Genomic DNA, 14,542 nt, shown 5'->3' with positions numbered 1-14,542 from the left:
AATTGCTATTTGGAGACACACTGGCTGGCCTAGAGTGTGGGGCTGTGGGGACCTGCCTGGGGCCTGGGTCTGTGGGGGCCAGCCTGGGGGATGGGTGTTTGTGTGCTAGCCTGGAGGCTAGGTCTGTGAGGTCTGACCTGGGTCCTGGAGCTGCAGGAGCTGTCCTGGAACCTGGCTGCATAGGGGAAGTGCTGAGGCTTTGATCCATGGGGGCCAGCCCATCCCTAGGGTCTATTTGAATTGGCTTGGACCCTTGGTCTGCTGGAGCAGACTTGGACCCTGGCTCCACTGGAGTGTGGAGTGACATAAGCAAGCGTGAAGGCTGTGTTCATGAGTGCCAGGCTCGTACCTATGGCCAGGGATACAGATCTGGTATTGGAGCAGGCCTGTAGCCTGGGGCTGTGTGGGCTGACCTAGCTCTGAGGTGGTCTGAAAACCTGGGGTATGCCTGGATCCTGGGGCTGCAGGGGCTGGCCTGGCACTGAGTAGGCCTGGATCCTATATCTACAAGGAGCAGCCTAGAGGCTGGGTCCATGGGTGCTGACCTGATGGCTAGGGCTGTGGGGCTGGCCTAGTCCTGAGGCAGACCTGAAGCCTGGGGCTACGGGGGATCCAGCTTCATACTGGCAGCAATCTGGTGCCTGGAACTACTGATGTCAGCCTCGTCCTAGGGATGGAGACTGTGTCTAAAGCCTGAGTCTGTTAGGACTGCTATGGCACTGGGTCAGGCCCAAAGCCTGGGGCTAATGGGTCTGGTCCAACACTGGGGCCAGTCTGGAGCCTGAATCCGCTGGGGTTGGCCTGGTGATGTGGCAGTCCTAGAGACCAAGTCCTTCGGGCAGGTCTGGAGCCTGGGTCTGCAGGATATGACCTGGAGTCTGGGGCCATGGGGGCCTGCCCAGTGATGAGTTTTACTGCCGCCAGCCCATTGTTGTGGTCTGAGGTAAATTCCAGTACTCACTTTCCTCTTCTTCCTCTAAGTGGAGGATATCTTTCTTCATGCTCTATGGCTTGGGGTTGGGGGAGGGGTGACATGGGTATTAAAAACCTGTTGTTCCTACACTCTTCAATGCATCTTTTCTATTTCTGTGCCACAGCCAGGTGCTGCAATCTCTCACCTAGTTTTCTTAGCTCTTGTGGAGGTATTTCCATGTGTGGATAGTTGTTCAAATTGATGTTCTTGTGGGGAATGAGCGCTGGAAAGTCCTATTCCACCATCTTGTTGATGTTCAGTGGACACAAGCTCTTTATCAGACATGTATTTTGCAAATTTTTTCTTTTTATAAACACCATCTTTCACGAACAGAAGTTTTAAATTTCGACATAGTCCTATTTATTTTTCTTCTTTTATGGATTGTGCTTTTGGCATTGTAGTTGAAAAATCTTTGCCTACTGCAAGGTGACAGAAAATGTCTCATGTTTTCTTCAAGAAATTTTACAGTTTTAGGTTTACATTTATGTCTATGAACCATTTTTAGTTAATTTTTGTATTTGGTTCAAGGTATGGATTGAAATTTTTTTTTGTTTGCACATGGCTATCCAATTGTTCCAGCATCATTTGTTTAACAAACTATTCTTTCTCCATTGAATTGCCTTTGTGCCTTTATCAGAAATTAGTTGTCATATACGTGTGGATCTCTTTCTGGACTCTATTCCATTCCATTCTTCTATTCATCCATCCTTACACTATTCCCATACTGTCTTTATCAGTGTAGCTATGTAATAAATTTGAAGTCAACTTTAACAAATCCATCCTTACACTATTCCCATACTGTCTTTATTAGTGTAGCTATGTAATAAATTTGAACTCCAACTTTGTTCTCTTTCTAATTGTTTTGGCTGTTCCAAGGCCTTTGTATATCCATATGAATTTTAGAATCATTATTTTAAGTTTTGCATAAATGAATTTTGATTGGGATTACATTGAATCTATAGATCAGCTTGGGGATAACTGACATCTTAACAACATTGCTGAGTCTTCCAAACCATGAACAACTTACATACCTCCATTTATTTAGGTCTTTAATTTCTCTCAGCAATGTTTTCTACTTTTCATTGTACCTGTCTTGTGCATCTTTTGTCAGATTTATCCCTAAGTATACTATATTTTATGCTATTTTAAATGGCATTTTAAAAAAATTTGGTTTCCGATTGCTTATTGTTGATATGTAGAAATACAAATGATTTCTTGTATATTGATCTTATATCCCACAACTTTGGTAAACTCACTTATTAGTTGCAGTACAGTACCTTCCCTGTAGGTTCCATCAGATTTTATTTTATTTTTGTTTTGTTTTGTTTGTTTGTTTTTGAGACTTGCTCTGTTTCGAGACCTGTTCTGTCACCCAGGCTGGAGTGCGGTGGCATGATCTCGGCTCACTGCAACCTCCACCTCCTGGGTTCAAGCAATTCTCGTGCCTCAGCCTCCCAAGAAACTGGGATTACAGGCATGCACCACCACGCCTGGCTAATTTTTGTATTTTTAGTAGAAATGGGGTTTCACCACATTTGCCAGGCTGGTCTCGAACTCCTGGCCTCAAGGAATCCTCCCACCTTGGCCTCCCAAAGTGCTGGGATTACAGGCATGAGCTGCTGCACCAGCCCCATCAGATTTTCTAAATAGACAATCATGTTGCCTGTGGGTAAAGATAATTTCACTTCTTTTTCAATCTGGGTGCAATTTATTTTTTTCTTGCTTTGTTGCTCTTGTTAGATTCTCCAGTAAAATTTGAGTAAAACTGATGAGAGTGGACATCCTTATCTTTTTCCTGATTTTAGGGGGAAAGCATTCAGTCTTCCACCAGTAAGTATGTTAGCTGTAGGTTTTTCACAGATACCCTTTATCAGGTTGAGGGAGTTCCATTTGGTGGTGGGAGGGGTAAGGAATGGATGTTGAATTTGGTTGTATGGTTTTCTGCATCTGTTGAAATGATCAATTTTCAAAAATTTGTTAATATAGTCAGTTACATTAATTGATTTTCAAATGTTAAACCAATGCTGTATTTCTGGAACAAGCCCCACTTGATCATGATGTATACTCCTTTTTATATAATTTGATTTGCTAACAGTTTGTTTAGAATATGTGTATCTATGTTCATGAATGAAATTGGTCTGTAGTTTTATATTCCTGTAATGTTTTTGGTTTTGCTATCAGAGTAATACTGACTTCATAGGGTGAATTGGGAAGTATATTCTCCTTTTCAGTTTTCTGGAAGAGTTTGTGTTGAATTGATATTATTTCTTCCTCAAATGTTTTTGGTAGATTTCACCAGTGAAGCCATCTGGGACTGGAGTTTTCTTTATGGAAAGGTTTTTAATTATAAATTAAATGTCTTTAATAGATACAGGGCTATTCAAATTATCTATTATTTATTGATTTAGCTTTGGTAGTTTGTGTCTTTCAAAAATTTTTTTCATCTAAGTTGTTGAAATTATGGGCCTAAAGTTGTTCATAATATCCCCCACATTATCCTTTTAACATCTGTAACTTACAGTGGTGTCACCTTTCTTATTTCTGATTTTTGTAATTTATGTCTTCTCTATTTTTCTTCTTGGTCAGTGTAACTAAACGACCAATCAGTGTAGAAGGTCAATTTTATTGATCTTCTCAAAGAACCCAGCTTTTGGTTTTACTAATTTTTCTCTATCAGTTTTGTTTTTGTTTTTGATAGAGTCTCAAAAAAACGAACACAGCTTACTACAGCCTTGGCCTCCCAGGCTCAGTTTATCCTCCTGCCTCATCCTCCCGAGTAGCTGGGAGCACAGGTGCATGCCACTACACCTAGCTCATTTTAAAAATTTTTTGTAGAGATAGGGTCTCACCGTGTTGCCCAGGCTGGTCTCAAACTCCTGGGCTCAAACGATCCTCCTACCTTGGCCTCTATTGTTTTTATCTGATTTCTATTTAATTTGTTTACATTCTGGTCTTTATCATATCCATTCTTCTGCTTTCTTTGAGTTCCATTTGCTCTTCTTTTTCCTGTTTCCAAAGGTGAACGCTGAGGTCATTGATTTAAGACTTTTATTCTGGTCTATCTGGACAGTTAATGCTACAAATTATCATCTAATTACTGTTTAGTGACGATACACAAATTTTGATATGTCATGTTTTCATTTTAATTCAGTTCCAAATACTTTCCAATTTAACTTTTGATTCCTTTTTAAACTTGTGGATTATTTAGATGTGTTACTTATTTTCCAAATATTTGCAGATTTTCCAGAGAACATTCTTTTGTTGATTTTTAATTTCATTTCATTGTAGTCAAAGATCATACTTTGTATGACTTTGATCCTTTTAAATATATTGAGACTTGTTCTAGGGCCTAGAATATTGTTTTTCTTGGTAAATATTTCATGTGCACTTGAGAGGAATGTACATCTTGCTGATGTTGGGTTGAGTGTGTTATAAATGTTAGTCACATCAAGTTGATTTAGTGTTAAGTGTACTGAATCCTTGCTGATTTTCTATTCTATCAGCTATTGAGAGAGGATATTGAAATCTTTAACTATAATTGTGGATTTGTTCATTTCTTCTTGCAGTTCTACCAGCTTTTGCTTCTTATATTTTGAAATTTTATTGGGTGCATAAGCATTCAGAGTTATGTCCTCATGATAAACTGATTCCTTTATTGTCTTGAAATAACCTTTTATTGCCAATAATATTCTTTGCTCTGAAATTCACTTTATCTGATATTAATATAGCCACTCCAGCTTTCTTTTGATTACCTTCATTTTAGTGTATATTATCCCATCCTCTTCTTTCAATCAATTTTGCTTTTATATTTAAAGTGTATTTCTTGTAGGTGGCATATATTTAAAAGATGTGTTTTGTTTTGTTTTCAGTCTTACTATCTCTGCCTTTTAATTGGTCATTTGGTCATTTATATTTAACATAGATATTGATACACATAGATTTAAATTTAGCATCTTATTAATTATCTTCTGTTTGTCCCATTTGTTCTTTTTCCTTTTTTCTGCTTTATTTTGGATTAATTGAATTTTTATGATTACATTTATCTCCCTTTTTGCTTATTAGTTTGAACAAATATTTATTTGTTGCTTAAAGTCTATAGTACACATATTTAACTTGTCATATTCCACCTTTAAGAATATAATGGAATATAACACACAGCTACTCAATTTTTTATTTTATTCTGTATTATATTTCAAATTATGGATGTACCAAAGTGTGTTTTGCCCATTCATTATGATGGAATTTAGGCTTATTTCATATTTTACTCTTTGCAAGCTCCGCCTCCCGGGTTCATGCCATTCTCCTGCCTCAGCCTCCCGAGTAGCTGGGACTACAGACGCCGGCAAGTGCACCTGGCTAATTTGTTGTATTTTTAGTAGAGACAGGGTTTCACTGTGTTAGCCAGGATAGTCTCGATCTCCTGACCTCGCGATCCACCCTCCTCGGCCTCCCAAAGTGCTGGGATTACAGGCGTGAGCCACCGTGCCTGGCCCATATTTTACTCTTATAAACAATGCTGGATGAACATCCTTATGCGTATTTGTTTACTTTTGCAAATATATCCGTAAGATAAATTCACGGAAGTGCATGTGCAGTTGCTCAGTTGGGCATTTTTCTGGTGTTCAAATCCTCCTTGAAAGCTTAGCAACTCACATTACTTTATGAATACTAATATTTTTAAAATGTTCTTAAAATAAGTTCCAAATTCATTGTGGCATAATTAACCATAGATATGTAATTTCTTTGATTAGAGTATATCATTTTTGAATTTTTTTCTTGTTTTTCAGCTTTGCAGGCAATAATTACTTTAGAGAATATATTAACAGATGAAGAGTCAGAAGATAATGATCTAGTTGCAGAGAGAGGTTCACCTACCATGCTTCTAAGTTTAGCTGCCCAGTTTGCTCTAGAGGTAATTCATATGTATTCATCTACTAGATTTTTATCCCTTTTCCTTTTTGAAAAACAATTAATAGAATCATTATCAGTTAGACACAGAAGAGACCTTTACTGTTTGTTTTGCCTCATATTTTCATGCCAAACTTGGTTGCAGAACTGCTTTATTTCTTCTCATTTCACTATAATGCAGACTAAAGTAAATGAAACAGTGAGGTAACAGAGTTGTGCTCAAAACAACATAAAAATAAACATAGCAAAACATTAATTTTTAAAAGAAACTCCAAATTCAAAATGCCATGCCATGTCCATAAATAGCTATCTATATAGAAACTTATCTTTCTCATCAATTTGAACAAAATGGTTTAAATTTCTGGAGATCCTTTGAGTTCATAACCACAAAATAGTGTTAGTTTAGAAGTAATAAATAATTGTACCCCTGTTTGTTACTTACAGAATTCTGGTTCTATTAATATACTGAATTAGGAAAAGCATAGTAGCATCTGTGGAGCTCTTAGACTAGGTTTGAATACTGGCTCTGCCATTTAATATGTGCTTAACTTCTTCAAATCTTAATTTCATCCTTTGCAAAATAAAGATAATACCTACCTCCAGGATTGTTACGAAAATTGATTAAGATGGCTGAAAATGTGCTTTATAAACTATTAAGTTTATCTTCTTTTTAAAACTACTTTAAATAGGAAAACCATCTTCCTGATCAGAACTACAGTTCCATATTTCTTCCAGTAGCTCTCTTTGGCTTTCTACATCAAATGTACATTTATAAACCTTCCTTTAAAAAGATAATTGCCTTTGGGTTTCCTCTCTTTCATCTTCTTCCCCATTCTGCACAAATGCATTCCATATTTGCATCTGCCAAATACTTTTCTTCCTTCAGGAGTTCTATTACCCTACTCACTGACATCAAAATACATATCATTCAAACTGTATTTAGCAACTACTTTGGGCAAGATATTGGGCTAGATGCTAGAAATATGTTCCTCCAGGACCTCACAAGTCAATTTGAACAGACAAGCCATGCATTAGGAAAGTAAGTCCACAGAATATAGAATTCTATGTAAGTATATAGAATAAAGACCAAATAGCTAATGTATATGTTAAAAATTACCAAAATTCAGAGTAGGAAGAGAGCACTGAGAACCAGAATTGATTTGGGAAGTCGCTACAGTGGAAGGAAACCTTAAGTTGGGCTTTGGAAAGGGTAGCATTTACATAAGTAAGAATGTTTTTTAAAGGAAGAGATGGTATAAACAAGACGTGGAGAAAGGAATGTGATTGGCTTGAGAGACACAGTGTTTGGTTAAAGTGATGGAGGGCTTATGTTTCCACCATTCCAGATGTTTTGCCTGATGTAATAGTGGCTTTTTTGTTGTTGTTTTTGACAAAGTCTCGCTCTGTCACCCAGGCTGGAGTGCAGTGGCGTAATCTCAGCTCACTGTAACCTCTGCCTCTCAGGTTCGAGTGATTCTTGTGCCTCAGCCTCCCAAGTAGCTGGGATTACAGGTGTGCGCCAGCCACACCTGACTAATTTTTGTATTTTTAGTAGAGGTGGGGTTTCACCATGTTGGCCAAGCTGGTCTGGAGCTCTTGGCCTTAAGTGATCTGTCTACCTCACCCTCCCAAAGTGCTGGGATTACAGGCGTGAGCCACTGCACAGGCCATGACTTTTATTATTATGTTGATGCTATAGGGGAGGAGTATGAGATAAAGTAGAAGAAATAGCTGTGACAAGATTATATATACATTTTATTCTCTAAACAGTAAGAAAATATTGATGGTAATTTATGTAAAAGTAGTGTTTTAGGAAAATAATTTGGGTTGTGCATGGGGAAATGAATGGGGAGAAATTATATGTAGGACAGAATGGGAGACTGTGATAATAATCCAGTTTTAAAATAATGAGAGTCTAGACAAGGGTAGTGAGAGTGGGGTATTAAGCGGGCAAAACATTGCTTTCTCTTCTTTTAAAATAAGCTACCTTATCTTTAAATCCCTTTACAAAATTCATTCCCCCACCTCTCAAGAGAAAATGTGGATATTCTAGGTTCTGAAAACTGAAGCAGTCAGGAAGAGAACTTCCACAGATTCCTACTACCACCTCTACTCACACACCAGGAATCACACCACATAGTCTGCCTTCTCAACTGCCACCATAGATTAGCTATCACGTTCCTTCCTAAAGCCAGTCTCTAAACTTACACACTTGTTTCTATCACCTCTTGCCTTTTTCTCACTCACTTTGTCAACTTTTTATTCTCTTACTGGTTTATTCCCATCAGCATATAAACATGCTCATTTATCCCATATCAAACAAACAAAAAGTAAGAAAACCTCTTGACCTTCCTTCTCTCACTAACTACTCCCCAATTTCTCTTCTTCCCTTTGTAGTTAAACTCCTCTAAAGATTTGTCTATATTTACTGTCTCCAATTCTCTCTTGAGCTTACTCCAATCAGGCTTTTGCCCCACCACTCTAACAAAACTGCTTTTGTCAAGGTCACCAATGACCTCTTTATCGTAAATTGCAGTGGTTAATTCTCAGTCCTCATTGTATTTGACCTATCAGCAACATTCAATGCAGTTGATCACTCTTTCCTCCTTGAAACACAGTTGGCTTCCAGGACACCACATTATTCTTATTTTTATCCTACCTCATGAGTCACTCTTTCTTTCTCCTTTGCTAGTTCCTCTTTTCTCCTCAACCATTCTCAGTCTCAAATTATGAGCTCAGGAGAGGAGGTATTAGGGAGTTGAGAAGAAGGTATAAGATATTAACTATTCATCCAGAAAAGTAAGAAAGTGAATGACTACGGAAGTGTGATATGCTTGCCAGTAGCACTAAGGCCATTTGATGAAGTTTTAAAATAAAACAAGTAGTTGTATGTATTTTTTTCTGGCCACATTCAGGTGAATGGATGTAAGCACCAAAATCAGTAGAAAGTTGGACTTAATCAGAGTTGAGGTTTTGCCAGATGAATACAATAAAGCAAAAGAAGGGCAGGAAAATCAAGGAACAAGGGAGTGGTTATAATTAGTCTCCATGAAATTTAAACTGGGTGTGCGGTAGAACATCAACGGGATGAGGGACAGTGAAAAACTGGTAGCATCAGTGGGTTGGGGGTCTTACTGCAGTTGAAGGATTGATGGAGTCAGGGTAATAGAGGTATCAAGTTGGAAAGGTAAGAGGCAGTAGACAGAAAGTAGAATATGTGAAAGTAAGAGCTGGGGTGGAGAACTAGGGGGAGGGAGGGAGACACCTAGGGCACAAAACTTAAGGAGGAACTTATTCTCTGGGTGGTACAAGTAAAGGCTTGGTACTTGTACAACACTGAGAGCCTCCTTAAATTTTTCACCCTAGGTGCTTCACTCACCTCACCTGTCCCACCCTACTCCTAGCCCTGACTGAGAGTATGAAATGATTGCAATTGTTAGTAATGACAGAGTCTAGTGAATGACTGTGGGAGTGAATGGCTAAGGTAATTGTTAGAGTAAAATTTCAGGAACCAGGAAACTAGAATATTGGGAGGATCCTCTACCTATATATTGAAAATGCCGAAAATATGCCGCGTGCAGTGGCTCACACCTGTAATCCCAGCACTTTGGGAGGCCGAGGCGGGTGGATCACCTGAGGTCAGGAGTTCGAGACCAGCCTGGCCAACATGGTGAAACCCCGTCACTAAAAAAACTACAAAAATTAGCCAGGCATAGTGGCAGGCGCCTGTAATCCCAGCTACTCAGGAGGCTGAGGCAGGAGAATCACTTGAACCCAGGAAGCAGAGGTTGCTTCAGCCTGGGTGACAAGAGCAAGAATCCATCTTAAAAAAAAAAGAAAAAGAAAAAGAAAAAGAAAATGCCAAAAATTAAGACAGGAGCAGCTTTTGGAAAATATAACTGAGCAATAAGTAAGTCACCAAAAAATGAGAAGAAATGACCTGGGAGCTAGTAGGCCACAGCAACAATGAAGGGTAGTGGGTGATATAGTCTGGTTATAGGAAATTCAAAGTTGAGGATTTTAGGGAATAGAATGGGAGAATAATTTAAAAATGGCAATGAAGAGCAAGAAAGACACCTACTCCATCTCCAGGCCTATGGGTAAGCTAGTGAGAGCAAAAGCAGCCACCACTTAAGAGGGCTTCAGTGGAAGCAGCATCCTTGGCAGAAACCTAGATTTCCATTAGAGCAAGAGTGTGGAGGAAACTTTTAGGGAAGAGGTTGCTGGTAGAGGAGATTTTGCTGAGGGTGGACTGAATTTCAGAGAGCATAGTGGAAGGGTTGGAGGAGTCGGGGAGAGATAGAAAAAGAGGACAGAAGAGGGGATATATGGAGACTTCTGGGAATAGAGTGCTGGAAATGAGGGTGACCTGACAATCCGGGGTTCTTTTGTTTACTGCTAATAAGTAGGGGATAAAGAGCACAATAAGATTAGTCCTAGTGGACTAAGGGTAGTATTGGCAAGGCTTTGAGTGTTTGTGAATAGGGAGGATTCGGTTTCTGGGGCTAATGCAAATGTGTTCTGTTTTTGTCAGCAAGTTGTATCTTCATTCTACCATCTTGCAGTAGCGTTTTTGAGAATACAAAATGAACATGTTTAGATATTTGTCTTATCTTTAATGAACAGGAATATAGATAATATTTTGCAGTATCACTTTGAGATGTAATTGAACATATTATATTTGTTCTTTTTAGAATGGACAACAAATTTTGGCAGAAAAAGCTTTGGAATATTTAGCTCAACATTCAGAAGACCAGGAACAAGTTCTTACAGCTGTAAAGTAAGTAACCTACATCCTGTGGAAGAGAAAGTATTTCCTCTGCTCATCTTGCTTTTAGTCAATAAACTTTGCCAAAATAGTGCTATTGAGATCAAGGAAACTTTTACATAAAATAGCAAAGCAGAGGAGGGTGAGGTTGGGACTTGATAAATACTTAATGGTATGACTGAGAAAATGCCACAGTGAGAAATGAGAAACCAGCAGGATTCTAGAGTAGTTCTCCTGTTGGTCAATTACACTTGAGGCCACATTTCCAAAGGGAAATGGAGTCACATAAATAAAAGAGTCAGAGGAGTCTTGAGATACTTGCATCCCTTCAGTAAGGTAAATATTTAAAAATCATTCAGGACAGATAGTATTTTTTAAAGCTTTTTAGGTTTTAAAACTTTACCAACTACCTTATTTTGTCAGTTTGTCATTATGCTGCCAGATCCCTTCAAAGAATAGTGATCCCAGTTTGAGACCCAAAGGCCAGTTCCAGTTCCTCTACAGAAAGAAAAATATAAAGACTGATTTACCATACCTGATGTTCTAGCAGGTGTTTTGGAGCAATGATATAAACTGTAGAACCATTTAAGAATTTGTTATAAGCAACGCTTTTGTTTTAAAATTCTTTTATTAAATTCCTCTTTCAAAATTATAAAATTGGTATGTTTTCATTCCAACTGTTAAAACAATAAAATATATATAAATAAAATAAAATTAATCTCCCCTTTACCCTCTCTTTTCTCACTTCTCCCTCCCAGAATAATCAAGGTTAGTAACTTGGTATGTATTCATTCACACATGTTTCTTCCTAACCTAAGAATCACTTTCCATATTACTTTGTCATACAGGTGTTTGCTTCGTCTTCTTCTTCCAAAAATTGCTGAAATGCCGGAATCTGAAGATAAGTGAGTTATTTCAACAAAAATGATGTATTCTCCATTAGACAAATTATAGTAACTTACAATATAAATCGTATATTAAGAGATACTTACTGTAGTGGGTAAGATCAATACAGGTTTTGGGGCCAGTCTTCCTGGGTTCATATCCTGGCTCTGCTGCTTATCAGATGTGTAACCTTGAGCAAGTTTCTTAACGTCTCTGGGCTTCAGTTTCCCCATCTGTAAAGTGGGAAGAATAATAATACCTACATCATTGGGTTGCTGTGATGACTCAGTGAGTTAAAACATCTAAAAGGCAAAAGACTTATGTGATCTGCAGAGAAACGAGAGTATAAGTTAATACATGTGAAACGTTTAGAAGTGTCAGGAACTTAATAAGCCCTCAATAATGTTATCTATGATAGAATTATGATATTGCATCTGTTCCCCCTTTCTTAACAGATGACTCAAATATAGACATATCTCTTACTTTCCCACAGAACATATAACCTGGATGGCTTGTTGGTTATGATTCTGTATCAGGTCAGCCGAGAGTATTCAAATATATTTCTGTGCACAATATCTTTGGAATAAGATATTAAAACTTAACAATTCGTTGAAGACTTTGGTCACCAATTTTTCGTTCACAAACCTCACTACCTCCTGATTATTTGAAAGAAAACTCTACTCAGGGTGTTGATTAGGGATAACTTTCAGAGAAATATCACCCATCTCTGCATTCTCTGCTTAGACAAGAACTCTGTAATAGTTCCCTCTACTTCACTTTTGCAGCTGGAGGCAATATATTTTTTCAAATAAATTCTTTTGGAAATATCTTTGACTGAGGTAACATAGGACAGATGACTTATAACTGTCATTTTCATAATGCAAACTTTACCCAATTGCGTGTTATAAGTTTTGCCTTTTCTTTATAGGCTTCATAAATCCATTAGAAGGGAATTCAAACAAACTTAAACAAAAGATGAAGCAATTGGAATTTTGAATAATGACCAAATATTTGCTGACACGAAGAAATTATTAACTTTTAGACATGATAATTGTAGTGTGGTTGGTTTTTTAAAAGATTGCTTATCTCTTACAGACACATCTTGAAATACGTATGGATGAAATAATGTGATGTCTGGAATTTGCTTCAAAATAATATGGGGGAGGAAGAAGTGGGTGGAGGTATCAAGGAGATAAGATTGATGATGAGTTAATAATTATTGAAGCTGTGTGATAGGTACATGAGGATTTATTATGCTTGTCTGTTAACATTTGGACATCTTTGAAGTTTTCAACAATAAGAAGCTTTTTTAAAAAAGGACCAAACTATGATAGCTACTAGATTGTAAGAGTACCTTGAGGGCTAGGACTATATTTGTATTTATCTTTGTATCACTGAAACCTAGGGCAGTATCTGACACATAATTGCCGTTCAATTTATTTAAATGACTGAATATTAGTTATTTATAATATCTCCAGCACTGGACTTAAAGGTGCTTCATATTTCTCATAATTGTGGCATACAGTCAAACCACACACATTAAAACCAATTGGGAAATGGGGTAAGGGAGGGAATACTGTTTGAATTAATGAGAAATTACAAACACTTTTTAAAATATACCTTCATTGTTTTCAAGTAAATGTAGTGACAGAGAACATCCTCTAACAATGTTTTCAGGTAGAGGTTAGAACCTGATTTAACAAATAGATTAGACTAACTTGTAAAAAAAAAATTTTAAGTGCCTAATTCAATGAGAGGGCTCAAGAGAATTGAATTGTAGGTTCAGCTATTTCAATAACTTTTGGTTTACTGTAGGCAATGGCAACTTCTTTAACTTCTCTACGCTTTATTTTCCTCATCTGTAAAATTTTAAAAGCTGGACTGGATAATTTTTATAGGCCTTTTCTGTTCCAAAATTCCTGTGGTTATAAATGAGCAGTATCTACCTAAGTACTAACAACTCATATGCTAAATTTTTTAAAAGCAGTTTTTCTCTTAAATAGATTATACATTCCTTTGCATGTCTTCATTCTTATTTGTACTGTATATTTTTATTAATGGACCCTTCCTAGATTATTTGATATGGAGTCACCGAATTAAATAGGGAAGAAATCAACTTTAGCTTGGCTGAAATTCAAATTAATAAAATTTACTGTAAGAAGTTACTTTATATAAACCAGACTTCTAAGATTTATCCCTGAAAAATCTGCTACTTTTCCTGACCACAGTCTTTATATGTTAAACCACTACTGATAAGGCCAGTCTTATAGTATGTTCTACCCTTCTTCCTGTAAACTTCCTTAGTTGAGTTTGCCAATACTTCCATATTCATCCTTTGTTTGCTTTAAGTTTTTATTTCATTTTATTTTTTAAGTTTAATGTTTTATTTTTATTTATATATTTATTTATTTTTTTTTTATTTTGAGACGGAGTTTCACTCTTTCGCCCAGGCTAGAGTGCAGTGGTGTGATCTCGGCTCACTGCAAACTCCACCTTCTGGTTTCAAGTGATTCTTCTGCCTCAGCTTCCCGAGTAGCTGGGACTACAGGCATCCGCCACCACACCCGGCTAATTTTTGTATTTTTAGTAGAGACGGGGTTTCACTATGTTGGCCAGGCTAGTCTCAAACTCCTGACCTCGTGATCCTCCCACCTCGGCCTCCCAAAGTGCTGGGATTGCAGGTGTGAGCCACCGTGCCTGACCCTAATATTTTATTTTTTTAGTTAAATTTTAGGTTCACAGAAAAGCTAACAGGAAGGCACAGAGATTCCCATATATCCCCTCTCCCCACCACATGCTTAGCCTCCTCTATTCCCCACCAGAGTGGTACAGTTATTACAATTGATGAAGCTAAATTGACATATCATAATCACTTGAAGTCCATAATTTATATTAGGGTTCACTCTTGATGTTGTACATTCTATGGGTTTGGACAAAGGTATAATGGCATGTATGTATCATTACAATATCATACAGAGTATTTTCACAGCCCTAAAAATTCTCTGTGC

The 14,542-nt window shown here is 37.6% G+C and overlaps 1 protein-coding gene across 5 annotated transcripts in view; it reads left to right on the top strand.

The window, feature by feature from the left end:
• The window catches only part of TEX11 (testis expressed 11), a 385,652-nt gene that overhangs the window by 277,183 nt on the left and 93,927 nt on the right, over positions 1 to 14,542 (top strand). For all 5 annotated transcript variants that reach the window (XM_054470766.1, XM_054470768.2, XM_054470767.2 and 2 more), the window contains 3 exons: positions 5,761 to 5,885; positions 10,576 to 10,661; positions 11,498 to 11,554. In XM_054470766.1, coding sequence (XP_054326741.1) covers positions 5,761 to 5,885; positions 10,576 to 10,661; positions 11,498 to 11,554 — 268 coding nt within the window. The remainder of the gene's footprint in view (positions 1 to 5,760; positions 5,886 to 10,575; positions 10,662 to 11,497; positions 11,555 to 14,542) is intronic.

This window comes from Pongo pygmaeus, chromosome X, assembly GCF_028885625.2.
Source record: "Pongo pygmaeus isolate AG05252 chromosome X, NHGRI_mPonPyg2-v2.0_pri, whole genome shotgun sequence".
NCBI lineage: Eukaryota > Metazoa > Chordata > Mammalia > Primates > Hominidae > Pongo > Pongo pygmaeus.
Note: the sequence above shows the minus strand (reverse complement) of the source record. Positions and strands in the feature narration are given on the sequence as shown.